General features: G+C 36.6%; 2 protein-coding genes across 25 annotated transcripts; one reads left to right on the top strand and one right to left on the bottom strand.

Annotated features, from left to right (window-relative positions):
- Positions 1–498: 498 nt before the first annotated feature.
- On the bottom strand, positions 499–17,320 carry LOC108596867. 24 transcript variants are annotated; one of them, XR_001915068.2, is made up of 17 exons: positions 9,177–9,216; positions 8,393–8,936; positions 7,633–7,755; positions 6,379–6,480; positions 6,134–6,313; positions 5,861–6,070; positions 5,089–5,297; positions 4,617–5,031; positions 4,477–4,503; positions 4,096–4,293; positions 3,563–4,004; positions 2,285–2,444; positions 2,119–2,226; positions 1,902–2,057; positions 1,699–1,711; positions 1,102–1,300; positions 818–890 (listed from the first exon to the last, which is right to left on the bottom strand). XR_001915068.2 is itself a non-coding variant. In XM_017983025.2 (16 exons), the coding sequence occupies exons 2-16, from the start codon at positions 8,870–8,872 to the stop codon at positions 879–881; spliced, it is 2,835 nt and encodes a 944-aa protein (XP_017838514.2). In that variant the 5' UTR covers positions 8,873–8,936; positions 9,177–9,216; the 3' UTR covers positions 499–878. The 24 variants fall into 24 exon arrangements, 22 of the variants coding, with proteins under 22 accessions (XP_017838514.2, XP_017838512.2, XP_017838517.2 ...); XM_017983025.2 differs by lacking the exon at positions 1,102–1,300 and having other exon boundaries at positions 499–890; XR_001915067.2 differs by lacking the exon at positions 1,699–1,711.
- Positions 17,321–19,436: 2,116 nt separating this feature from the next.
- Positions 19,437–23,836, top strand: LOC108594958 (probable multidrug resistance-associated protein lethal(2)03659). Its single transcript, XM_017980092.1, has 5 exons — positions 19,437–19,663; positions 19,995–22,170; positions 22,225–22,375; positions 22,427–23,375; positions 23,429–23,836. The coding sequence occupies exons 1-5, from the start codon at positions 19,437–19,439 to the stop codon at positions 23,706–23,708; spliced, it is 3,783 nt and encodes a 1,260-aa protein (XP_017835581.1). The 3' UTR covers positions 23,709–23,836.
- Positions 23,837–24,902: the final 1,066 nt, after the last annotated feature.

The raw sequence follows: 24,902 nt of genomic DNA, 5'->3' as shown, positions 1-24,902 counted from the left end.
AAGTATAGCTGTTTTAATTTGTTTGGCTTTTTGTAGCCATAATTTAATATTTAATTTAGGAAACAACAATTTATTATATTATTTTTATTAATTAAATATAAGCAATCAGTAATAATATAATCAGATAATACATAACGCTTTGTTATAATCAGCGTAAATCAATCAAACATCGCAATCAACACAAAGATTTTATGCTGTTTGTTGAATGCAAATAAATAATTCCAATATAGCATAAGGCTTTAAGTTTTTAAGCAAACAATAGTTTGAAAATTACTAGTTGCTGTTAAACAAGCATTTCATAAATAAATCAAAACATAAACAAGCACAGCTGTTTCTATTAGGATTCAACAAATTCCAATTGAACGCCTTGCAACATGTTTGAGCAAGTTGAATAAGCCGATTACAGTTTCGATTACAAATCGATGAAACACATTTAGCAAAGTGCCAACATTTAAGCATCCAAAATTTCAAATACAGAACTAAAAGACTCTTCAAACATATCTTTTACCGATAGCTTTTATTCAAAATATGTATTTGTTTTGTACAATTATTATTCGTGATGGTAAAAATACAAGAATTTCACAAGGTTTCTGTTGCTTGACACAATAAAATTGCAATAAATAAACATGAGATTGGCGTAAAAACAAGAACCAAAAAAATATTGCACATGTGTATCAAATAAATAACATAATTATAGTTTAAGTATCAAGTAAATTTAATTACATAGCAAGTATGTAGCAAGTATTTTCTGTTCGTGTGGTCGATGAATTAAGAATGCAAACTATTTAAAAGGTATTTTGTATCGATTCGAGTTTAGTTTATGTTGCTATTGTAGAATTAATTACAATTTCCTAATGCTGCGATCCGCCGCAGCCGAATTAAGTTTGGTGCTGTGAAGAGAAAGTACAGAAATAATTAGTTATTGATTAAAATAGGCAATTAAAATAATATGGAACAAGAAACAATTAAACATAAACGTAAAGCTGTAGTAATTAAGTATATATATTAAAGCTGTCATGCTATTGCTGATTAGCCAGTTAAGTTGTGTTTAACACAGTGACAAACAACTCAAATTGAACTGCATGCAAATGAGCAGCTTACCCAGTTTTGAGACAAATTAAAATTTGGAAAAACCCCTGCATTGTAAACTGGACGGTATCCTAAAGATTTTTGTGTGTACTCGAAGAAAACGTTTGCGTATTTGGCGTCAAAATTACAACATAAGGCCAATTAGTTGTTACCTTTTAGTTTTTATATATTATGCTTATATATCATTTAGATGAACTGATCATTAGTCATCCTGTATCCATTTATAGAGTTTATATATTGTGAGTTGTGTGATGAAGTTTAAACATTTGGTGAAATAGAAAAATTGAAATAAATGCTGTTAAAAAATTGTTGTGACAACAGTAGTGTGAAATTTTTAGCAGCTAGTGTATAAGTGTGTGTGTGTTAATAGATTTAATGGAAGTTAAGTATAAAGCAGCTTAAGCATAAAAAGCTAAAATTTGATTTGCAATTCTGACGCCAATGGCAAGTTTTTGAAAAAGTAAAAAGTAAACTCAAATTGCTTTGTAATAAATATTCAACTGCATTTGGCAAACTTTATAATAGCAAATATTGTAGTTTTGTTAAATATATTAAGTAGGTATGCTTTTGCATTTAGTTAACTAAGTTTATATCTCGCTCAGTGAGTACCGGAAATGAGTTTCTAAATTGTAGCAAGGGGGCGCAAAGGGAGTATCAAAAGTTGTATGGGTATGTGTGTGTGTGTGAAAAGAGAAAAATAAAGTAAATAAATAAATTAGTATGTTATAAGAGCCGACCACCTAATTAAATGAAAATACTACAAAACTAAGCGCTAGTTGTACCACAAGCTGCTGCAATTTGTGGCAACTTACAGTTCCATGGATAGTACAGTTGGATTGGGGCACGCCTGCGGCGCACGTATGTGGCATTGCTTGTGACAGATCAACTGACAGTCCCGGCACTCATAGCCCTGCTTGCCCGGCCGTCTAGGTATGGACTTCATGCAGATGGAACATTGCAAGCCGCTGCTGCAAGTTTGTATAACAAATTAATAACAATTAAATGTTGGTAGTTTATAGTGCAACTAACCCGCTCAAATGCTTGGCTATGAAGGTGTGATCATTGTAGATATGCAGCTTGGTGCCCTTGCGGCGCCAGCGTGGACGCTGTGCAATATTCAGTGGCACAATAAAGTGGCTGCAACAACAGTAATTAAATATAAATTATTTATTTTTTTTTACATTTCAATACTTACCGCTTCACGCCATTCTCCACTGTTTCGAGCACCAATGTGGATGCCTCATGCAAATAAGTTTTATTGCTGGCTGAGGAGAAGCCGGAGATGGCTGAGGATTCTGAAATTGAAGAGCGTCGTGAGTGGTCGGTAATGGGTGAGCCTATGCCCATGCGTGGTCCTAATTGTGTTTCATTGTTTGTTTTATTTATAGTGTTTTAAAATATACGCAATCCATAGCCGTAAGAGTAAGCGTGGCCGTTATTGTTTTATTGAGAGAGAGCGTGAGACACACAAAACACCCAAAATGACCGAAATTATTTGGAACCAATAATATTTGCATATATGAAAATAAATAAAAAGTGTAAAATAACATAATTGATTAAAAACTTATGCAAAATGTATACCAAAATTATATAAAAAATTAAATATCAATATAATATATTGTTTTTTGTGTGTTTGTGTGTGTGTATAGTTAAGATATATGCACATATATAAAACAGAGATACATACAGATTTGTGTTGTTTTATTAACGGTTAGCATATTTTTGGGGACGAAAATAGACAGAGAAGACAAAAGTAGAACAAAGAGATGCATAAGGATAATGAATACAACAACCACAACCAGCTTGAATATATATACTATTGATATAAAATGAACTAGGAAATGCATGAAATTATGTGGGAAATATTCTATGAAAGCTTGTGGCAGATATCAAAATATTTAAATTGATTTTTGGTAGCACAAATTTGCTGCCAAAATACTTTTAAGACATTTGCCGAGTTTAATAATTTAGAAAAAAAAAAGCTAAAATTGTAGCTAGAATATTTTAAAACTACTAAGCAGTCTAAAAAATTGTAAATTTAAGTTAGAAAAATATTATTTAGTAAACAAGAGCTTATTAAAATTAAATTTAAGTTAGAAAAATATTATTTAGTAGCTTAATAAAATTATAAAAAAAAATTTACAATATTTTCAAATAATTTCTTTTAAAATTTTTAACAAGTTGGAAATTATTTAAACTTTGAATTGCACAGATTTTAGTTTAAGATTTCTATATAAAAACCAATACTATACTAGGCATGCAGACATTTAAAAATTAATAACTTTATAGTAAACCTTGAATTGTGCCCAGCACTTCAGCTTAAAGTAAAAGCAAAAAAAAGTGCAGCCAAGTTGAATTAGGCAAAAAGCAAATGTTAGCCGCGTTAATTGCAAGGCAATTAAACCTTAAGTGCTGCTGCTGGGGGGTGGTGGGCGCTGAGGTGCTTATGTGTATGTGTGTGGGGGGTAATTACCAAGTGAATTGCTTTTAGACAGAGTAGCACGATCGACAGATAATGAACGGGAAGATTCACCATTGAGGGTTCCTTGGGCGTTTCTTGTGAGTCCAGTGGCTCTTGTTGTTGTTGTTGTATTGGCGGAATTTGTGGATGATATATGGTTGTTATTGGGCTGATCAGCCGATAGGGTGCGTGTCTTGGAGCGACTAAGCCGCTTCTTGAGTGTGCCAAAGAAATTACGTTTTTTGCTGCGACCACGATCGTCCAGCTCCAAGCCCGCGGACTGGCCAAGCGATTGCGACTGCTGCTGCTGCTGTTGGCTCAGATAGGGTGAGGTGGCGCCATTTCTGGGCAGGCTGTTGCTGTTGTAGCCACTGCCATTGCCATTGCCATTGAGGCTGTAGTTGTTGTGATAGCCGCTGCCATTGGGCGAGGAGGCGGCATTCGGTTGCCCAAACTGCAAGCAACGATTCAAAGATTAAAAGCTCAGCATAAAATGTAACTAAACTTCAAACTGCATGCCATGCTCAACTGCTGGTGCGACTTACCTCCGTTTGGCTGTCCTCGTTGGGAATAGCGTTACCTGTTTCATTAAGCTGACTTTGCGTCTGGCTATCTACCTGATCCTCGGCTGCAGCTTGGGCGGCTTCAACCGCAGCGCGCTCAAACGCTTGAGCCACCGTCTGATCGAGCTCTGTAGGCGAAGCTTCGATAACCTCGATTTGACCTTCTTTATTCAGCTCCACCTAAGTTGTGGTCGCAGTTGTTAATGAAGCGCATGGTTAGGCAAACAGAACGAGAAACAATTTTGTGATTAGCTCAACTTTAAGACTACAGACTATGACTATGGAGAGCGATTAGAGACGCAACATGAAAAACTGCAACTGGGAACTTGGTAATAAAAAGAAAAAGTATAAAAGAAAAGTTACCTTAAATGCATTTGGATTGCTCGAGTTCTGTGCGTTGTTGGGGGGAAACGAAAAGAAACGAAATGAAATGAAGTAAAGAATATTGTAACGGAAACGGAAATGTTGGAAATGCGGCGTGCTTGGGAGCTGGCAACACTTACCCGCTGCACGCTGTGTATGATGAGCGTGCTCTTGCTGGGCTGACCGCCCGTGGAGCCAGAGAGTGCGCCATCCTGCAAAGCACGCACCGCAGCATCGGCCAAGTCGGCGCCATTACGTATGTGCTCGTTAATTGCGGGCGTGCTCAGACGCAGTGCCTCCTTTAGACGCTGCGTGCGTGCAGCCGCAGGAATTTCGGCGCCCTCGATGAAGACAAAGTCTACGGTAATGGCGCCAGCAACGGGCTGTGTCTCATAGGGGCGTGGCTGCAGCTGCAGTAGCTGCGTGGACGCTGGACCTACGGCCAGCTCATCAATGCCCACGAGGCCGAGACCTAGGAACTTTGGCGGATCTGAAGCTATCACTGGACGGTCGTACACCTCAAAGAGTATTTCGGCAGATTGTGGAGAGAGTTCGCTGCGGGTCAAACAAATTATTAGAAGCATTGCTTATGATTTTATAAGCGTCACTTACAAGAGGAAGTGTTCATCCCAAAAGGGTTTGTTGCCACGCTGTGTGCCCGTTTGATTCTTCTGCGCCGGCTCGTCCATTTCAATAACCACATAGGGCTCATGTGCATCCTTCAGACCCTCGCCCTTGACAATCTTCACCAGCAGGCGACGACCCGAGACCATGTGCTGTGAGTCGCGCAGATTGCCGCTGGACATGTGCTCCATGTTGTGCTGTTAGTGTTGACCAAGCATGCAATGAGTTGATGAAATTAACAGAGAGCAACAAGAGAATAAAATATGAAATTCGCCTTTTATTAGAGAAAGAGAAACAACAAAGTTGGAAGAAGGTTCAAGTGAAAGAGTTTAGTAATTGTAATAATATTGAAAGTACTGATTGCCCTGAAAAGAGAGAGCGAAAGTAACGGTTTTTAAATTTGCCATAAAGCAAATGAAAGTAGGACTATAAACACTGAAGTATGTGGAATGGAAGTCAGGCGAATTTCATAGAAAAACTAACGAGTGGTTTAGAAGTTAGAAGACTGTGGACTCTGAGAATTGAGCTAGTGCCAAAAGGACTAGCTCACTTGCTAGAGTGGAAAACTGCGCTGTGAGGTGTAAGAACAATGAGAAGTGTTGTTGTTGTTGTATACAGAGAACTAGATAGAGAGTCAGAGTATAGAGTGTAATATGATATACACATAATGCTTTTAGAACTGACAAAACGAACATAACAAACGAACGAACGAACAACAGGCAACAGCAATTGGCTGCTTCTCACTACTCCACACGCTCACCGCCAACGAATCATAGTGTACGGGATAGATTACAGGCAATTCGATGGGCTCCACTTCGGCACGTGGACAGGTGGAGTAGATGGAAAAGTCCACCGGGTAGACGGTATCACGCAGCGCCGTCGTCAGTATATCGCTTATGACATTCTGCAGCTGTTGCTCATCCTGATCCATGGCCTTAATCGCACCCACGCTGTTCATTGCAATGCGCACCTGTGTGGGTGTGTGAAATTAGCACTGATATTACTTTCCACTAGCTGCTAGGGTAGTACTTACATCTGGATAGCCGTCGACACGCATCTCACCCTTGAGCGTATTGTAGTTCATGGGTATGGACATGCGCGCACGGAATCGCGATACGGTGACCTTGTAATGCGATGTCTCCACCTTGCCCGTCTTTTGCCGGAAGGTCTTCACCTGCAGCACCGGCATGGCGTCACAGTCAAAGGTGATGAGCTGTTTTATATTGTTAACAATGTTAGTCAAATCTCTTGAAACTCATTTCCTTGCGTCATGCTCACCATTTCCGCTGGATTGTGCTCCTCGCAGTTACAGAATATATTATTTAGACCCGGTGCGGGACTGTCCGGCAATACGCGCACCACTTCAACGGCAACGCCATGCTGCAAGTTAATGAATTGATTAATTGTTTGAGAGCTTAGCATAAATACTTTAAAGTCCCTTAATTTGAATATTTCCCTCAAGCACATCATACAATTTTTATCTAATCTTACTTTGTTGCATATTTTTAAATGCCACAAACCTACTGATAATTTTAATAGTTTGCATTTGAAATACTTTGAGTGCTCATTATCTACAAATTGTTTTTGTTTATAAAGTAAACTTCTTGAATTCTAAAGTTAGTCAATTAGAATTGAGAAACAAGCGAATTTAATTACCCAGCCCGAACTATTCGCTTTCGATTCTTTCCCATTCAATAAATCTTAAGAAAGTAATTTTATTCCAAACGGAATACAAAATTTTCTTCTAAAGAATTTATACCAAAAAGTTGCAAAACTGAGTTTAGATTAGAAACTCAAGCAAATTCTTAAAACCAGTTTTGGAATCCCACACTTTTCTACTCATAAAGTTAAGACATTTTACTACATTTAAATAAAAGAACAATTTATGCATGTTATATAAACTTTAAGAACAGCATACATAATTTTAAAAGTTAATCAGTTTCAGACAATGCTGGACTTTATCTCGTAGCTAACTTCCTAAAGCTACATCCAGTTTCAACAATGGGTATAGTCTGTTTTTTGAGAGCTTAGTGTGGTCTGAACTTGAAATTCGTCGAAACTCGTTTCATGTTGTAAGCGAATCAGGTTTTTGGGCGAATTACGTAAGCGAGTTTTATCATTTTCTGATGTCGAGTTAAGAACTGAGTGAGTGAGTGAGTGAAACACGAAAGTCATAAAAAGTGCGAGAGAACATGCGAAAATGACTAACAGCATGTGGAATAAACAAAATGCTGACCTTGGCCTACGTTTTAGAGAGCGAGCGGCTCAAGCGCGTAAAAGGCGATAAAACAAATATATATATATGCATATAGTACTCAATGTGTAAAGCGCTTGAATAGCGTTCCAATGCCGGTTACGGCTGAGCGGAGACGGAGCTGAGCGGCATTTGCTAGACTCACTTCAAGTTGAATGTCGTGGCGAAAGACGCCATAGAGCAAAGTTCAATGCACGGCTCTAATGACAACACAGTTAGTTAGAATGATGTCGAAATGATGTCAGTGCAGTGATGTCAGTAACAATTTAAAGACTCACCTCCTCCACAGATTTGCGCAGTGTATCGTTTATAGCAATCACCCAGGACATGAGCAGCTCATTCACAATTACCAGATCGCTGTACAGCCAACGAAATACTTGACTAGTCCAGGTAACAGAGCTCTGAGGATAGAAATGAAAATAATTATAAGTAAGGCAATCAATTTGAATGAGAGCTAGTTAAAAGTAATTTAATTTTATTTAAAATGCATGACAGTATAACAAAAATCAGCTTGAAACAAAGCTTTCAATTGATGTCATATTTAAATTATAATTATAAGTCATTGTTTTAAAACAACTCCTTAAATAAGAATTAATAATTTAACAAGCAAATAGTGTATATATAATTTAATATAATATAATATAATAATATATAAGAAATTTTTAATTAATTAATTTAGAGCTATTTGAATTTTAGAATTAATTTGATGAATGAGAACATAAGTGTCAATATTTTGATTATTCATTTTAATTTTATATTAAATAATGTTATTAAAATAATTAAAATACTATTTAATAATAAAATGAAATTGAAGAATGAGCGCATGTTAATTTTTTATTTTATATTATTGAATTTAAATTCTTACAATTAAAATACTATTTAATAAAATAAAATTGCTGAATGAGCGCATAAGTTAAATTTTTATTTTATATAAAAAACTATGATTAATTATTGAAATGAATATATGTGTTAATAAACAAATTAAATTGATAAATGATCACATATGTGTAATTTTTTAAATTTTGAAGCATTACTCACTGTTTCAGGTCCCACCACATTAGAGGGCGGTGGCACATAACGTTTCTTGCGATTCTCTGGACCGGTGGAGCTCTGACGCACCACACGACGACGTGGACCGCTCCCCGCGCAGCCAGCCACCGCCACTACCACAACCCATAGCGAAGCTGAGGAGCGTCCGCGACCTGCGGCAGCGCCCCCCGCTGGCTTTGATAAATCCTCCACTTTGCTTTTGGTTGCCAGCAGATCGCGTGGCTCGGAGAGACGTTTCTCTGGCTTGGCGCCGGCTGCAGCTGGAGCGACGCTGCTCTGGCGACTGTTGGTGGCGCTGGCGGGCGCATTTTTGTTGAGATATTTGTTATAGAGCAGCTTGCACAGCCAGACGGAGAACAGAGCCAGCACGGCCCAGAGAAATATAAACATGGCTAAGGAGTCCATTGTTAAGTCACCAAGTCCCTCAAATGAACAGATATAGTCATCGATTTGATCTGCTAGATCCATAATTTAAGCCAAACGTGCATTGGCCAGCATCATGCAGCGCAATAACAAATTAAACCGTAAGCAACTGTAAAACAAAAATATGCATAAATTTATTATAATTCGGCACATTGTCGAAGCCAACAGTTGGCCTATATCTGTGCTATAGCTATATAGAGCAACAAACACATTCAAAATCAGTGGCGATCTCAAATCTCTTTCTCGCTCTCTTTGCTCTGCTAGCTGCCTAGCCATGAAAATATAAACGTCTATTTATAGCCACAAGAAAAAATGTACAATTTGAAAATTATGAAAAAATTTCACTCACTAAATAAAATGTTCACAAGCACAATTTTTAAATCGTTGCCAACAAAAACAAACTTAGAATAACAAATATTTATTATTAATTAACAATATGTTTATTATTTATTATTTGAACAGAAAAAAAAAAATACGAAAATTAAGCGCTTAACACAAAATAAAAATTGTAACGTTCAAAAACGAAAACCGAAATGAAACTGAACTGAAAATCGCAGACCCATTGTCCCCCCTATGTGTATCTCATGCTCAGAGATAAAAATGCGTTTGTATCTGTAGCTGCCGAAAAGATACAAAAACATTTGCTGCGCAAACGCACAGAGCTTGAGAGTCGCAACCCAGAGGCGCCCCCAACACGTCTTAATGGATTTCTTGAAGAGACTGAGAGCGAAATGAGTTCATTTGCCAGCCACTGGAGCAGGGTGGGCCACACACAACACTCTAAACAGTTCGTATTGACGTCATCAATTTGTGTTTTTTGGGTCGCGACGTGCGCGAGAATTAAAAGACAGAACATGCCAAAAAATAAAGAGAAACAGCATGAGAAGCATATAAAGTAAAAAATTGGGGGTTTATTTGAAAAGCAGCGTGAGCTAAATACTGCGTAATTAACTTGCAGTTTGTTAATACATTTTATACAATTTATTTTGTACATAAAAAAATACGAAACATGTTTTGAATACTTTACTAAGCGCTACAAAATCCATAAAAATTTATTTTTAATTTTTATAAAATTTATTTCGTACTTTAGAAAAAAACATATTTTGAGCATTTTAGTAATTTGTAATTAGTAATATAGCCCTTGCTAAAAATCTAAAAAAATATTTTTAATTTGTAAAAATTCTAGATAAATTCAAAGAATAATTTTTTTTAAATTTATTTTGTACTTTAGAATACAAAACATGTTTTAAGCATTTTAGTATTTGCTTTAGCACTAAAAGTCCATAAAAATGTATTTTTAATTTGTAAGCATTCTAGAAAAATGCAGAAAAAATAATATTATAGCTCATACTAAAGTTTTTATATAAAAATGAAATATATTATTAACTATTCAACACTAGTCAAAAAAATATTTAAATCAGTTTATTTTTCATATTTACAATTTTATAAGATTTTCTAAAAATTCAATTGCAGAAAAGTTTTTTTTAAGTGCTCAAATTACTTTTAGAGCTATTAAAATATGATTTTAAATTGATAACTGGATTATATATTTTTTAAAGAATGACTAGAGTACATTTAAAATTTTTATAAATACTTTTTATAATTCAGAAAAATCTCTAAGAACATCATGCAATTTATATATTTATTTTCCAGGGTATGCAACAACAAGAAGAAGCGCTACTACTGTCTACCCTTTGTAAATAAATAAATAAATACCCATTCTACACACACACACACGCACACACACACATACGTGCACAATAAGAAATGACGTAAGGCAAAACAATGCAAATAGTCGTAAATGTTGGAAACGCAATCGGCATAGCCCATTTTGCTTTATTTTTTGGGCACGGGCACTTTTGTTGTTAGTTCATCAGTTTGCGTGTGTGTCATTTGATTTATATTTATTTATTTACATTATATATTGTGCTCTCTCTCACTCTCTTTGGGTGCGTGTTAGGCTGCTGCTTATTTGTTATTGCCTTTCGCCTGGGCTCGCAGATTTATCGGAACCATTTAAATTTTGCATTCACTAAAATCGCATAAATTTTGTCTAAGGCCGAGCAACAACAAAAAATATAAAAACAAATGCAAATAAAAACTAAAAACAAATGCTCGGCGTTTCTGGCACTGAGTGGTTTCATTTGGTTTTCAATTTGGCACTGACCCCACTGACCAACCAACCACCCACCACCCCCAACGTGTGTTAACCCCTCTCAGGCTGCATTCCGAACGTTTGTTTGGCACTTGTTGCAGTTAATATTTAAAACATTGCTCGGCTTGCTGCTTCGCCTCGTTGTTGTTTTTACGAAATTCAATTAAATTTCTCGTGTATTGGCCAATGTTTGTCTTTTGGCCATTTGCTTTCCATTCGCAAACGCCTACAACGAGAGCAGCCGCCCCATCGACTTAATAGATACACTTAGTGCTACTAACTGTTTAAAAGTCTGTTTCATATCTTTAGCAATTGTTCATAGGCTAACTTGACTTGGCTCGCTTTGCTCTCAGCCCTCTCTCTTCCTGCTTTCGTTTTGTCGTCGCGTCTATTGACCCCAAAGACTGCGCCAAGAGCAGAGGCTGTGCTGAGGGGGGAGGGGGGGGGCTGTCTATTACGAGCGGGCAACAAGTATTCGTGGGTATTTTTAAGCATTTCAACTAATGAAAATGCCGCGCGCTGCTTTTGGCTTTTGCCGTTTGCCGTTCCTTGTCTCATGGGCTGTTGCCAAAGAGGCGGCTAGCCACGCCCACATTTGCTGCTCATAAAGAACAAATGTTCTACGTTGTTGGGCACACATAGTTGGCAAATCTTCCCAAATCATTAACACTAAGTATAGAGCAGTTCTAGAGTTAACAACTTCTAGGCCAAGATGTAGCTAAAACCCCAGTTGGGGACTTGCAGATAGTTTACATAGATAAATTACTACTACAAGTAAATGTAATTATGTGAAAAAGATTAACTAAAAACCCGTTAACATTAGCCAAAGGTTTTATAAAAAAATCTAAAAAAAAAAATTGAGTAACCTTCGTTTGGAACAGCTTAATTATTAATTAAATATAATGAAAAAGAATTTATTGGAGAATAATCTATACGTAAAAATTTTCTTCTTTGAATTATTTATAAGTTTTAATAAATTAAAATAAAAACTCTTTTATTTTATATTAAATTAAAAAGACGTGTGCAAAGCATTGCTAAGATAATTCTTAAAATTGGAATATTTATTTATTTTTTTTTTAATTTCAATTTTATTCTTAGTTTAATTTTATTATTTATTAAATTAATTAAAGCAAGATGTGATATATTCTATATTCTATAGATATCTATTATTTTCTTCTTTAAATAATTTATAAATATTAATAAATTAGAAAAAAACTCTTTCATTTTTATATCGTTTATATTAAGCAGGCATTGCTAAGATAATGAAATTAAATATGATTAATGTAAAAAAGAAACAGACTAATGGAGTATTAAGAATCATAAATTATCCGTAAGTGAATAATATAATTATATAAGGTAAAAAAGATATTGTAATCAAATTGAAAGTGGAAACAGATCAAATTTTTATTTGTATTTTTTTTAAATTTCAATATTATAAATAAAAATTGTAACATCGCTTATCGAAAAAATATTTATTTATGTTATTTAAATTTCATTATTATTATTAAAAATAATTTTCCAATTTTTGTTTGTATTAGTCAGATAAAATAAAACTATTACTCATGGGAAGCTTGTCCTTCATTTATTTATTTACAAATTTGCTTTTTGATTGAGTAGTTCATTATTACTTGTAATTGAATTATTTATCGCTTTACCCCGCACAATTTAATTTTGTTATACATAAATTGTTAGCATACGGGTCCGAGTTCTATGCAAATTTATGCAGGCGTCATGCAAAGTTTCTAACGCTTGAGATGACAAGAAATTTCTTGTGCTCTCACTCACTCTCTCTCAAATGTATTTTGCAACAGGTTGTGTGGCTATAATAAGAAGAAGAGGGCAACGGAACTCGAGGGCACACTTCCGTTTTAATTGCGTGCGCCGCTGGCCGTTAGAAAAGGTCAGAGACGCTTGTGGCGGGTTCAATGCGCCGACAGCAAGCAGTGCAACATTAATTAAATAATTAAATTGCAAGCAAGTGTAGTGCATGCGCTATAAGCAAATAATGTTTGATACATTAGCCTGCGTCGACATTTGTTTTCATTTATTTTTTACGCTATTAATAGAGCTTGAGTAATGCGATATAGTAAACCGCAAAAAACAAGCGGCGAAGGCTAAAAGCACAAAGTGTTTGTTGTCTATACACAATTTATTTAATTGAGCTGCCAACCCTTAAGGCTGATTCATTAACAAACATTACACGCGCTTATCTTATCGCTCCTGAGCAGTGAAAGCTAAACAAAAGTCTGTTGTTTATCACATTAATGGGTCAATAAAATGTGCCAAACTGCGGGCAAGTTCAATTACAGCCAAACACCTGCTGAGCTGCTGAGCTGATGTCATATTAGTTGTCTAGTATTCTTTATAAAAATTGATAAGACGTCAGTTCGGCATATTTGTTGTCTATATAGACATACAACTATGAAATTCCATAGTTTAGACATCAGCAATAAGCAAATAGTATTCAAATGCCAGCGCCAGCGCCAGCGCTTGAATCAATATAAATTCAATTTTGTTATTTATTTTATTTTTATTTTTAAAGTTCTTTGCAAATATTTGTAATTTAGCAAAACAGTTTTCTTTGCCATAATCACTTTCATTTTATGAGCTGCTGTGACTAATGCATAAAATTCTTTATTTTATTGCGGCATTCTTTAGATTTTGTTTTAATGACTGCTTAAGTTTTAGTGCTTATTTTAATTTAGTTTTTTCTAACAAACTAAGCTGAAATTATAACAGAATTTTAAGCTTATTAAATTTGTATTTTATTTTAAGTAAAATACTATAAAAGAAATTTTATGCTGCAATTTAAATATTTTTCAAAAAAATATGTGAAAATTTAATTTCATACATTTATTGTAGAAATTTTTAATAGATAATTTAATAAAATATATGAAAATTTAATTTTTTAAATTTATTGTAGAAAATTTCAAATTTAAATATATTTTAATAAAATATGTGAAAATTTAATTTCTTAAATTTATTGTTGAACATTTTAATAGACAATTTAAATATTTTTAAATTAAATATGTGAAAATTTAATTTCTTAAGTTTATTGTAGAAAATTTTAATAGACAATTTAAATATTAAAAAAAAAATATGTGAAAATTTAATTTGTTAAGTTAATTGTAGAAAATTTTAATAGACAAATTAAATGTTTTTTAATAAAAAATTTGAAAATTTCATTTCTTAAATTCATTGTAGAAAATTTCAATAAACAATTTAAATATTTTGGAATAAAATATGTGAAAATTTAATTTCCTTAATTTTATTGTAGAAAGTTTTCATGAATACAAACGAATTACTTTAAAGTAATTAAACAGTTTAGTCAACATTAATTTTAACTACAACTTTGCATACTTTATAATTATTAAAAATGCGGCGTCTGCTTTGATTTGTTATCGAATGAATTTTTTAGCTTAACAACTGCAACTCATTTGTTTACTTTTTGGCTTTGCTGGCGTGAAGTTCAAGGTTAAGCTTATCGAAACATTGCTCAGTTATCAAACTGTGGCCAGTTGCAGTTCAATATACAAACTCTTTGATTAGTTTGTTTTTAAATTTAGAGCAATTGACCTTTAACTACACATTAGAGTTGGCAACAAGGTTAGATTTGCTTGGCTAGACACACAGCAAACAAATTTATACTATATAATATTTATTTTGGGGCGCTACAAATGTCTGTCTGTCTAATTATCATCATTAGTGGCGAAAGCGGAAATGACAAATGAGCTGAGCGCATGTACACGCATACATATCTGTATATATGACATTACGCATACGCACCGCTGGACAGCTGCCTTGAATTATGCGCAGTTAAATGCAATTTAATTATTTACAAAAAAATTTCACTGCTGTTTTATTAATGTAGATTTTACTTTTTAATGTTGACAACTGTCGTGTTGAAATAATGACCCACTGTACGCTGTTTGCTGTTGCGTGTATCTTGGACAACAATTTGTTATAAAACAATTGTACAAAAGTTCGTTGGTAGCAAAGGCAGCAAAGTTCAGCTGACAATTTCACACACAAACCTTTCGACTTTGCATGTCAGTTGAATAATAAAGCAAAAAGAGACAGCAAAACGAGTAATCACTCGTTGTTGTTGTTGTCTTAGAACTCTGTTAGTCAATTATTGATTTAAACAAAAGCTTGTTACAAGCTGCTGCTGTCAACTTGAACTCTGGCCCCGCAATCAACTCAATCGATTTAAATTATTTAACGCATTCCACAGTAAACAAAATGCCAGACTAACTTTATATGTAAATTAAACGCTAAATGCTGCGTGTCTAGCAAAGGGTTAAGCATAGTAGTTTAAACAAGGGTTAAGCTTATTTGCTATAAACTCATTTGCTACTTATTTTGATTTCAGTTTTATTTTTTTGCTTGCAATTTTCTTGCGTTACGTATTTTTTATTGATTTTTACCTTGTGCCACGCCCACACGCCTAGACTAAAATGCTTAGCAAACAGTTTTTGGGGCGCGTCCCGTCGTTTATTTGCACAGCAATTTGTTTCTGACTTTTAAATTGGCCATATGCTGAGCTCTCGCTCGCTTATTAACCCATTAGCCCGAACAGTTGGAGGTATTTGAACTCCAGGGCTATCTGTTTTGGGCAGCCCTGCGTTGTCCTGGCAACCGCGACTAAATATCATAAATAATTGAACATACGTTGAGACTTTAACAATCTAATTAGCCAAGGCAGTCAATTTATAACGAAAGCTAAATTAACTTGTATAAAAATTTAAATATTAAATGCATTAATCTTTGTGGCGCATATTTTAAAAGATTTATGCAGCCTATCATATTTATAAAATTATGTGTTTTATGACTTTTGTGGTTATTTGCTGGGCCCAGCATAAAGTTGCTAATTTTATGGCAGTTAGCTTAATAGTTTATAAATATGAAATGACGCAGCCGCAAAGTGGAAACTTATGCACAAGTTATAAATATTTATTATTTATAGAAAAAACATTACAAAATTAATAGCGAATGTGGTTAGCTTGGAATTGTAAACTTTTATATAAAAAAAAAACAAGTGCGCTTCAACTAAATAAAATAAAACTGTATTAAAACTAATTTTTAAGGTTTAGAAAATTCTCATAAATTAAAATACTGTTAATTATCTTTTAAGTATTTTTTTTTTTGTTTGTTAAAAAATTATTGATTCAAATTGCATAATTTCTTATTCTTTTGTGCTTAGAATAATTTTTAAGTTGTAGAAAAGTTTAATAAATATAATATATTTTTTAATTATTTTTTTTTAAAATTTATTAGACAACTTTTTAATTGAATTTCATAATTTCCGTTTTGCAGGCTAAAATTAAATTTGAGACACGTCATTTATTTATTTTTGCCTTCTCTAGGGCAATGGACCGCTCCAAATAGTTGCGCCATTGTTTACAAGCAAGCGGAAGAGACAGAGAGAGAAAGAGGAAGAGAGCGAAAGAGCGAAAGCTCGGACTGCATGCAGTTCTAGCCGCAGCTGGGGGTTGATTGAGCGCCAAGCAAAGGACAAAATATAAATTGCTTTTGCTTTTTGTTCTCTGTAATTTTTTTGCCTTTGCTTTTGCGCTTTTGTCTTTGGCGCTGCTTTGTGCACATTTCAAGCCGCTAAGCATTTGAATGTGGCTCGTTACGGGTGCAGCAAACAGCCGTGACACACATTCGCCGCCTGCTAAGGGTTGCAATGGCACCCAAGGGGTTGAGGAGGGGCTGAGAGGAGTTCGGTGACAACAAACGCACTAGCCTAAAAATATTTATATACAAAAATTCAAGATAAAAGCGCGCACACACCCAAAAAATAAATGCCCAACCCAAAAGCCCAAAAGGGGGGGATGACGGAATGTGTGCGGCGTATAAACTTTTTTCCAAGGGGGTTGCTTACGATTACTTTTATGTTCTAATTTACTCACCAGCAAAAAAAGAAGAAGACGCAGTTAGCAGCATATGCGTTGTATTTTTTTTTTATTATATATATTTTTGTATATTTTGTTTATGCCGGAAAAGAAATAAATTACATAAAAAATTAGAGCACGCGTTTATTTGTTTAATTTTAATATTAATGCACATAGTTTAGGGATTGGGTTAGTGGCAGCTTGTGCGTGTATTTGTTATGTGTGTGTGTTTGTCTGTCTGTGTACATGTGTGGGTGCACGTGAGTGTATGCAAAACATATATTATTTTTTTTTTGGGAAAGTCAAGCCAAAATAAAAAGTTTTTTCTTTGGCGTGGGCAGCCAACAAGCAAAATTTTGGTTTTCTTTTTTTTTTTTTGCAAAGGGAAAGGAACGTGGGAGGGCAAAAGCAAATTTCAACTCACACTAGTGCCAAATAAATTTATGACTCTCTAATTAGTTAACAATTTTTACGCTAGTTAAAAATTATAATATTTATAGTTTAGTTTTGTTATAAACCGTAACGTTGCTTATTTATTTTTCTTTTATTATAAAAATAATGACGTTAAGTTAATGCACTTTTCGAACACTTTTAGTTTTAGTTGCTATTATTTAAAAAGTCGTTGTAGTTGTTTTTTTTTAGTTTGGAGAACGAGACGTAGTCGAGGACGCGTTGACGTGTGATGAATCTTACAAAAGCCGTAAAATTAACTAAAATAAAAACATTGATTTTCGTTTGTTAGCGCCAATAACAACACAAAACAAGATAAGTTGCTGGCATTGTTTCAAAATTCAAGTATTTGTTGTTGATGTTTTCAATGTCGCCGCTGATAAAGCTACAGCATACAAATTTTAAATGTTTGTTTGTTCACACACACACACTAACAAATGTTTTAGCCGCCACGTTTGTGTGCCAAGGCTTGGCCAACAACAACTACCAACATCTGCTCGCTTTAAGCCCTTGTTTCAACATCAACATTAAAGCTTTTATTTAGCATTTTATTTTGTTGTTGTCATGCTCAACTGCAGCATTTCAATTTGAAATAAATTTTATATAGATTTGACTATTTTTCTAAATATTTTGTTTTTCGCTGTTGCTGCCAAGTTTTGCACACACACACACACACAAGCACGCAAAGCATCATTGTTGTTATTAATTGCTTCTGCAGTAGCGGTATCAACAACAACAACAATTACTTTTTGCCGCTGTTTTATTTTGGCCCCAAGCACCCACACACGCACGCACACATTCACACGCACAAATTTTAACCGCACATTAATTTATTATGTTTTTGCTTATAGTTTTCTTGCTGTTTTTTATAAAAACAATATAGCATTCTATTTATCACTGCACTTTATGTTTTCTTAACGTTCTGCCAATTCTTTATTTCGAGTATTGCTCTTGAATTTTATTAAAAATTGACGAGCGAAATTATTACCACCCGTTCGCGCTCAGCTGTCCAATAAGACTACTCGATTGTGCGAAACGTAGCGCAATCGATAGCGTGCGGTTAGTGTTGCTAAGCGCATGCAAAGCGCGAAATGCGCACGTATCATCCACAATAATATTGTGCTAGCAGTGTTGAGCATTATACAGCACTGAAAGAACACAATGTGATTGGCGCGTCAGTTCAAAACTTTAAGAGAAGGCAATGCAAACTCAAGAGCATTTTAGCTCCTAAATATGTTTTAAAATGCCAGTTAATGCAACATAAATAACATTTACTATTAACTGACTATTTTATTAATTAAATACAACTTTTTATTGCCAAATATTAATATATAAATAATAGAATAACAACTAGTATATTGTCTTAGATCGTGTTAAATAAATTGTTTTAATGTCTTGTTGCGCGTCATGTGTACAATTACTGATATGCCCATAATCTGGAAAGAATCTCAGCTATAAAGTGGCTAATAAAGCTAATAATAGTTAAAGAAAATGACCAAATCTGCACAGATTATAATGTAAACATTATCGTACTCTTATCAGGCTGCAAAACATGGCCGAAAAATGCATTCTCCATTGAGAGATTAGGCTACAATTACTACTAGTATATTAATCAGCCAACCAATTTAAGAGCCAACTATTGTAGCCGTTGTGCCAAGTGCAAAATATGACGCTAACACGTTTGAGAATTATGATAGCCTAGCGGCTGAAGTACTTCAAACAAAACGCCACAATCAGTTAAAAGAGCTCTCGTGGCCAGAATGCTACTCATTGTCAAATTGTTAGCCATCGCGGGCAGTTAGCAAATATCTTTGAATGGAATAAAATGAAACACTCAAATATAAAACGTGAACCAAATCCCTATTTGAGCGCAAACTTTTTGTCCAAATGGTTTTTTGTGTGAGTGTGAAGTGAACCTAAACTAATAAGTATCAAATGTGCAATTAATAAATTAAATTAATGTCTAGACTTTTGATAAGTTTACTTATCTTAAAAAAAAGCTACTATCGGCACGTTTCGTCAGCAGGATCAATTTTTCGCTTTGATATGACAGCGCTAATCAGTATAAGACTAAGACTTCTCTATCTCTACCCCGCCGTCTAGTTGGATGCGTCAAATATTTAGCAAGGGACGCACTGAGACCTTGGACATCAATGGGCTTTATGCTCATTTGCCCAGTTTTGATAGCGAGCGACTAACATCGGAGCTACAAGAGCCCTGGGAACGCGAATCCCAACGTAAACAACCGAATATACTGCATCTCATCTTTAAGTTCTATGGCTGCAAGTTTTTACCCATTTGTGTGCTATATTCCATAGTGGAAATTACAATACAGTAAGTAAACATTTATAATTATTTGGATTAACTAAAGCGGCAGGTTTCAAAAGCATTCAAATTACTTAAGTCTAGCAATTTGTATGAAAAGTTTATTGATTTTATCTCAACAGAAAATTATAGCAGCTCTAAAATCTAAAGAGCTTTCAATTTAAAATAAATTATTTTACAATAGCTATAAAATCTTTTCCAATTTTAAAATGAACTTAATTTAAAATGAACTCGCTTTGCGTATAGCATATGAATAAAAAAGCTGTAGACTAACTGATGGGCTCCCTTACCCGAGCCCCAATTAAAATCCCTGCTTGAATTTTAAACTATTGGCTTACAGTTCGTTTCAGCCCTTGTTCTTGGGTCGCTTAATCTCTTATTTTGCGGAGGGACAGACGAGCGTGAGCAAGGAGAGCGCCTATTTGTATGCCATGGGCGTAGTGCTCTGCTCGCTGGTGACTTCGCTGCTGTTTCATCCGTTCATGTTCTACATGTTCGACGTGGGCACCAAGATACGCATAGCCTGCGCCGGCCTGATCTATCGTCAGTGTCTGCGTGCTGCCATTAATGCCAGCGAGGGTCTGGGCGCTGTGGCCATATCTGTGATGTCCATCGATCTAACGCAGTTTGATTTGAGCTTTTACTTTCTGCACGATCTGTGGAAGGGACCTGTGGAGGCGTGCATCTTTGGCTACATAATGTACAGACAAGTGGGCTGGACAGCGTTGATAGGCATTGCATTTATAGTGCTGTTGATACCGCTCCAGGCGTGGGCAGCGCAGGCAGCGGCAAAGTATCGCAGTCGTTCGTCGGAGCAGCGCGACAAGCGCGTGCAGCTAATGCAGGAAATTATCGATGCCATGCAGGTGATCAAGATGTATGCCTGGGAGCAGTGTTTTGTTAAGCTGGTGGAAGCGGTGCGGCAAAGTGAAGTTAAAGCGATTAGAGGCTCCATGAGCATCTATGCAGCGCTGCAATGCACCAATATGATATCCAAGGTATCGTTATTTCTAAGTCTTGTAGCTTATGTCTATACAGGCGATGTGGTTACAGCGCAAAAAGTATTTGTGCTCTCCAGCTATTATAGTTTGCTCAATGATTCCTTGCTGCACTTTTGGCCACTGGCTATAACAACCTGGGCACAGACTGTAGTAAGCGCCAGACGCGTGCTGCAGTTTCTGCAGCAAACACAGCAGCCCAGAAGGAAGAGCGCCTATGATAATCCAGCGTTTGAACTGGAAGACAAGCCCAAGCAGCAGCTACAACCGGTGGCGCCAACTGTGCGTTGCTCGCACATTAGCGCCAGCTGGCAAAAGTCCACGCCACGCAGCATGCAGCTGTCCAACATAAGCTTTGAGCTGCAGCCGGCGCAGCTGGTTGGCATTGTGGGCGCAGTGGGCGCTGGCAAGAGCAGCTTGTTGCATGTGCTGCTGGGCGAGCTGCCGCTGCTGCAGGGACAACTGCAACTGACTGGCAAGCTAAGCTATGCACCGCAGCAGCCCTGGATCTTTCAGGGCAGCATACGTGACAATATTGTGTTTGTGGAGCGCTACGATGAGTGGCGCTATCGCGCTGTGTTGCAAGCGTGTCAGCTGCAACGCGATTTGCTGCTTTGGCCGCAGGGCGATGCTACAATGCTGGGCGAGCGTGGCATAAATCTGAGTGGTGGGCAGAAGGCGCGCATAAGTTTGGCACGCGCTGTTTATCGCGAGGCGGACATTTATTTGTTTGATGATCCTTTGGCTGCGGTGGATGCGCAGGTGGGCAAGCTGCTGATGGAGCAATGTCTGCAGCGCTTTCTTGCTGGCAAGCTGCGCATTCTGGTAACGCATCATGTGCAGTTGCTGCAGACAGCGGATCAGTTGCTGCTGCTCGAAGCTGGACAGCTTAGCCAGCAAGGCAGCTACGCGGAGCTGCAGCATTTGCTGCTCAAGCATGCAGCGCCAGAGGCAGCAGCTGCACGTCTGAGTTTGCAAGCGGAGCGGCATTCCAAGCGTGAAAGTCTCTCAGCGCAGCTGTCGGCAGCAGCGGAGCAGGAGCAACTGCATGAAGCGCAGTTGCAGGAGTCGCAAGCTCAGGGCGCTGTTAGCTGGGCTACCTATAGCGCCTATTTCCAAGCTTTAGGTGCTGCTGGCTTTACTAGCGCTTTGCTAGTGCTCGCCTTGTTTGTGCTCGCGCGTGCCTGTCAAGCGCTCATGGACATTTTTATATCGCGCTGGGCCACCTTTGAGGAGCAACAGCTGCATGATTCAGAGCGCACACGCCGCCGCATGCTCATCTGGTATACGCTGCTGCTGCTCGGCACTTTGGCTTTGTATCTGCTGCGCACCTTTGGCTTCTTCATGCTCTGTCTGCGCATCTCGCTGAGATTGCACAACTTGCTCTTTGCTGGCATCATACGCGCTCGCATGCGTTTCTTCAATGAGAATCCTTCGGGTCGCGTGCTCAATCGTTTTGCCAGCGATATTGAAAATGTGGACGTGGCACTGCCGCAGGCTTTGATGGATTCACTGCAGGTGAGCATAAGTAAATTATATTTATTATTTATGCTTATATTATATTACTTGCAGTTTCTGGTGGATGTTATAGCTGTGCTAATTATTGTAGCCATAGCCAACTATTGGCTGCTCATACCCGCGGCCATTATGGCGCTGCTCATGTTTCTCTGCCGCTCCTACTACATAGGCGCCAGTCGTAGTCTGAAACGCATCGAAAGCTTAAGTAAGTTGGCAGCATAAACATTATCTTATATATATATTATCTTATATATAGCACGCAGTCCAGTCTACTCGCATACGAATCAAACTTTCAATGGACTCACCACCATACGCGCCTTGCAGGCAACGCAGCAGCTGGAGCAAACTTTCCATGCGCATCAGAACCTCAACACCAGCGCTTTGTTTCTTTATACGAGCGCCAATCGCGCGTTTTCCTTCTGGACTGATCTCATTTGCGGGCTTTATATTTTAGCTGTCACATTCAGTTTTCTGGTAGTGAATCAACATTTCAGCAGCGGCGATGTGGGCTTGGCTATAACACAGTCTATAACTTTGGTTATTATGTGCCAATGGGGCATGCGTCAAACTGCAGAGATGGAGAATAAAATGACAAGCGTGGAGCGCATACTGGAGTATGCACAAACGCCCAGCGAAGCAGCGCTGGAGACAACAAAGCAGCTGCAGCTCTGCGAGCATTGGCCTGAGTCGGGACACATGCGTTTCCAAGAGCTGCGCATGCGCTACACGCCGGAGCAGGATTACATACTAAGAGGCTTGAGCTTTGAGCTGCAGCCTACAGAAAAAGTGGGCATAGTGGGACGCACTGGCGCAGGGAAATCCTCCATTATACAAGCCATATTTAGACTGGCTGTCAATGAGGGTCTCATTGAAATTGATGGCCAGAACATAGCGCACTTGGGTCTGCAGCAGCTGCGCAGTCATATATCCATAATACCGCAGGATCCGGTGCTGTTCTCAGGCAGTCTACGCTTCAACTTGGATCCACTGCAGCAACGCACTGATGAGCAAATCTGGCAGGCACTACAAGCGGTAAAGCTGCAGCAATATGTGTCCAGCTTAGCAGGCGGCTTGGACTGTCAATTTCAAGATGGCAACGGTCCGTTTAGCATAGGACAGAAGCAGCTTGTTTGCCTGGCCAGAGCTATAGTGCGTGGCAATCGCATTATCATTATGGACGAAGCTACAGCCAATGTGGATGCGGAGTAAGTGCGTCGGCTGCATTGCTGAAATTTATATTAATTTATTATTATTACAGCACCGATCAATTGATACAGCAGACCATGCGCACTACCTTTGCTCATTGCACAGTTCTTACCATTGCCCATAGACTGCATACGGTGATGGATTATGATCGCATTCTGGTCATGGATGCGGGACAAATTGTAGAGTTTGGTGCGCCGCATCAATTGCTGCAGAATCCGCTGGGTGCGCTGCTCAAGCTGGTTAATCAAAACGATAACTCCACGGTGCAATATCTGAAACGCATTGCAGCTGACAGCGCCTTGAAGAAGATTAAGGAAGTGCAGGAAGATTAAAGTTTATAGCTACATATTTTAAGAATGGATCTCAAAAGAGCGTGTGGGAAATTGCTGCTCAGAACTTTAAGCAATTTGTATTTTATTTCAAAGTATTCGAAACCATTTATCACTCAGATTAGCGCTTAGCATTTCCTGAATTTCAATTCCTAAAGCTCTAATTTTGAACATTTTTTTTTATCAAATTTTAAAATTAAAGACATTTTGCTTACAAAATTCTCTAGAGATGTTAACGCTAAAAGTCGCGAAAAGTTTTAATACATTTATTATTATACTAACTGATTGAAATTATTTTTATTTTATGTGCAATTTATTTTAAGTATAAATAACAAATTTTAATTTTTTCCTTTACTGCTGTTATCGAAAGTTTAGTTTAGTTTTAATGCATTGAATTAATTATTATACCAGCTACTTGAATTTATTTTTTAAGTCTATGCAATTTATTTTTAAGTTTAATACTTACTCTGTTACAACTTTATACCTGTTAAAAGAAAACGTAACATTAATTAAACCAAAAATAATTGAAACCACATTGAGCTAATATTTTTTACATACAAACGCTTGTTGTTTATTTCACTTTACGTTCTGTGTTTTTGTTTTTTGTATTTGTTTTTGAATATTCTTATAATTTTTCTGTTGCGCTGCTAATCCGTTCGATTCCGATACGTATCGCCTTTATATATCTTATGCCCACTTATACGTCTAAATGAATCCGTTGCTGATTTTTGTTTTTGATCTCAAGTCAAGTTTTTACTGCTGCTGCTGCTGCTGCGTATGTTTTTTATGCAATGTATATTGAATATTTTGTTGTATATAAATGTGTATAATATATTTAATTTAATACATAAAAATTACGCGACGTCAGACTGCACAAAAGATCGTTTACTGTTACTGTTTAACTGTTACGCATTATAAACTGGTGTTTAAAATAGTTTACGTGTTGTATTTATTTGTTATTTTTAGCATTATTAATAATATTTGTTGTTGCAGTTGCCGTCAATGCAAAGATCATATATAAAAATACAAAAATCATAACATTTACATATACACCGGCCATATACATATATAGAACTAGGATTACATATCTCTAAATCGACGACGTAACCTTGCACACAATTCAATATCAAAAATGATTATTATTTAAAATAAATGTACTTCCGACTCGTTTCCACGTTTATGCATTGTATAAATAAA

Source organism: Drosophila busckii, chromosome 2R (genome assembly GCF_011750605.1).
Source record: "Drosophila busckii strain San Diego stock center, stock number 13000-0081.31 chromosome 2R, ASM1175060v1, whole genome shotgun sequence".
Lineage (NCBI taxonomy): Eukaryota > Metazoa > Arthropoda > Insecta > Diptera > Drosophilidae > Drosophila > Drosophila busckii.
This window is presented reverse-complemented; position numbering and strand designations above follow the sequence as displayed.